This window comes from Myotis davidii, unplaced genomic scaffold (assembly GCF_000327345.1).
Source record: "Myotis davidii unplaced genomic scaffold, ASM32734v1 scaffold1219, whole genome shotgun sequence".
NCBI classification, from domain to species: domain Eukaryota; kingdom Metazoa; phylum Chordata; class Mammalia; order Chiroptera; family Vespertilionidae; genus Myotis; species Myotis davidii.
Genome location: NW_006290442.1, coordinates 309,034 through 311,261, shown reverse-complemented (window position 1 = coordinate 311,261; position 2,228 = coordinate 309,034). Strand labels below are relative to the sequence as shown.

The 2,228-nt window shown below is 51.7% G+C and overlaps 1 protein-coding gene across 1 annotated transcript in view; it reads left to right on the top strand.

Moving 5' to 3' along the window:
* PRMT8 (protein arginine methyltransferase 8) overlaps positions 1-2,228 on the top strand; it is a 70,062-nt gene that overhangs the window by 30,013 nt on the left and 37,821 nt on the right. The window contains exon 4 of the mRNA XM_015563751.1: positions 1,206-1,269. Within this exon, the coding sequence (XP_015419237.1) occupies positions 1,206-1,269 (64 nt within the window). The remainder of the gene's footprint in view (positions 1-1,205; positions 1,270-2,228) is intronic.

Here is a 2,228-nt window from a genome sequence, read left to right as displayed (position 1 = left end):
TCCTCACGCTTCGCCCAGAATGCACTTGGTCCTTAGCTGTAGAGGGTCTTTTGGAAACCTGGACCAGAAAAGCTATAATGCACTCACCTGAGGCATGTGGTTAGGGTACGGGGCCAATCTGATGCCCAAGGTCAAGTCCTGTCATGATCACAGGTACTGCCCTCCCCACCTTTCGGCTTCCCTTGACAAGGCCCCGCTCACCAGGGTGGAGGCCTCCTGCCCGTGTCAGACTCCACTGCCAAGGAGCTCACACCACCGCAGAGCGGTGAGACTGTATGCTGACCCCGGAGCACCTTCCTCGCAGTGCTGAGTTAGGCCCTGATTCAGCCCCAGTCTCTGCTAGACACGGGGGAGCGGAGGGCTGTACAGGGAGAGGCAGGGCCACCTGTCACCGCCTTCCAAGTCGGCTGGAGCTTCCAAGTTGGCAGGGGCTCCGGCCAAGGAGCTGTCAGGAAGGTCCCACCAGGCGCCTTCCAGCTGTGGTGACTGGTCCCAACCTGGCTGCCTCCCGCTCTTCTGCTATAACAGCTCTTTTATAAACAGCTCCACCACAGTTAGCTGGGCTTCTTTCAGGCTGGCTCATTTCACAGTTCAGCTTCTCCTGTGCCAGGTTCCCCCTTCCACCCACAGCTCTTCTCCAGTAGGGAAGCTGGGATGGCAGGAGAGAGGGAAGAGAGAGAGGGAGAGAGATAGGGAGGGAGAGAGGAAATTGACAGAGACAGCAGATGGAGACAGTGAAACTGGGAGACAGATGTGAGAGAAATGGAGAGAGAGAGACTGGCCCCAAGGCCCTGACTTGGCATTTTCCAGATATTCCCTATCCTGGAATGTTCCAAGTTTAACCAGTGAGGGCTAGGGGTTGGGGGTGGTGGGAAGATAACATCGAGGGAGGCTCACAGCACCTCTGGTTGGTCCTACATGCTCTCCCAGGAGGATAGTGGCTGTGCCACCTCATCCAATGCTTTCTTGGTCAGGAGAGTGAGGTCTGCCAGCACCTCCCGAATCTCCCAACTTAGACAAGGGTCTCCAGTGTGAAGGCACCCCACAAGTTGGGAGGGCTGCATTGTAGTTTTTAATCTGCCACAGATTAGCAGTGACAGCTGTGGGCACATTACTGCACCCCTGTAGGTCTCAGCTTCTCCGTTTCTTAAGTTGGTGCTGGTTGTATTTTTGATGCATTGCTCCTTTGTTCTGTGCTTTTCTAGATTGAATGCTCCAGTATTTCTGACTACTCAGAGAAGATCATTAAGGCCAACCACTTGGACAACAGTAAGACATACCTCCATGTGTTTTCCCATGGATAGAGGGGGCTTTTATTTCCTCACTTGGGTGGCATAAGAGAAGAGTACAGAGCACTTGGCTTTGGGGAGAAGGAGCCCAGCTGTGGTCTTGAGGTTCTGAGGTTCCCAATCTCTGCCATGTCAGCCAAGACACATTTGTCCCAGCTCAACTTCTTTTGAGTCCAGCCTGTGGCTAAATTCTTGGTTGCCATGCCCTCTGCTTGGCCCCAGCTATAGGCAGTCTATTGAATTTTGCAAAATGGCAGCTATTCCTCCTTCTCCTCTTCTCTCTCTACAACACCCAGACCCCATCTCTCTCCATCACCCATCCAGTGGAGTGGATGTGGTCTTCTACTGCCACAGACCCTGCTGCTGATGGGGCTGCCTTAGCAATTGGTTGTCCATGGAAGCAGGACTTTCTCCAAGCTGGAGTCTGATTATAGAAGTGTATTCCTTTCCTTCCTTCCCCTACTCCTTTCCCATGCATCACAGCATTCTCCAGTCCCTTCCATCTGGAGCACATCTTCTACACAATCATGCCCCCAAATGCCCCTGATTAGAAGGTGTCCTGTATCCTTTATCAGTTATCTGTCAGCAGAAGGAGATCTAGTTGCCAGGCCCCATGTTGAGTGGGGCAGATCATGTAGGGTTCACAAACTAGGAAAACAAGTGTCTAAGGATGATGGAGGCCTTTTGAGAATTTTAAACAAAATTCTCAGGCCTATAGAGAATGGATTGGGAGTCCTCAGCATACAGATTTTATTTAAAGCTACACAATGAGGTCACTTAGGGATGGAGGAGGAAAGAAATGTGCCAAAGATAAGGCTCTTGGGCACTTCAACATTTGGAGATCAAGCAAAGAAGAAGGGGCCAGCAGAGAGGCAGAGAAGATACATTAGGTGAGATTGGTGGACATTCAGGAGAGAGGAGTACCATGAAACCAAGGGA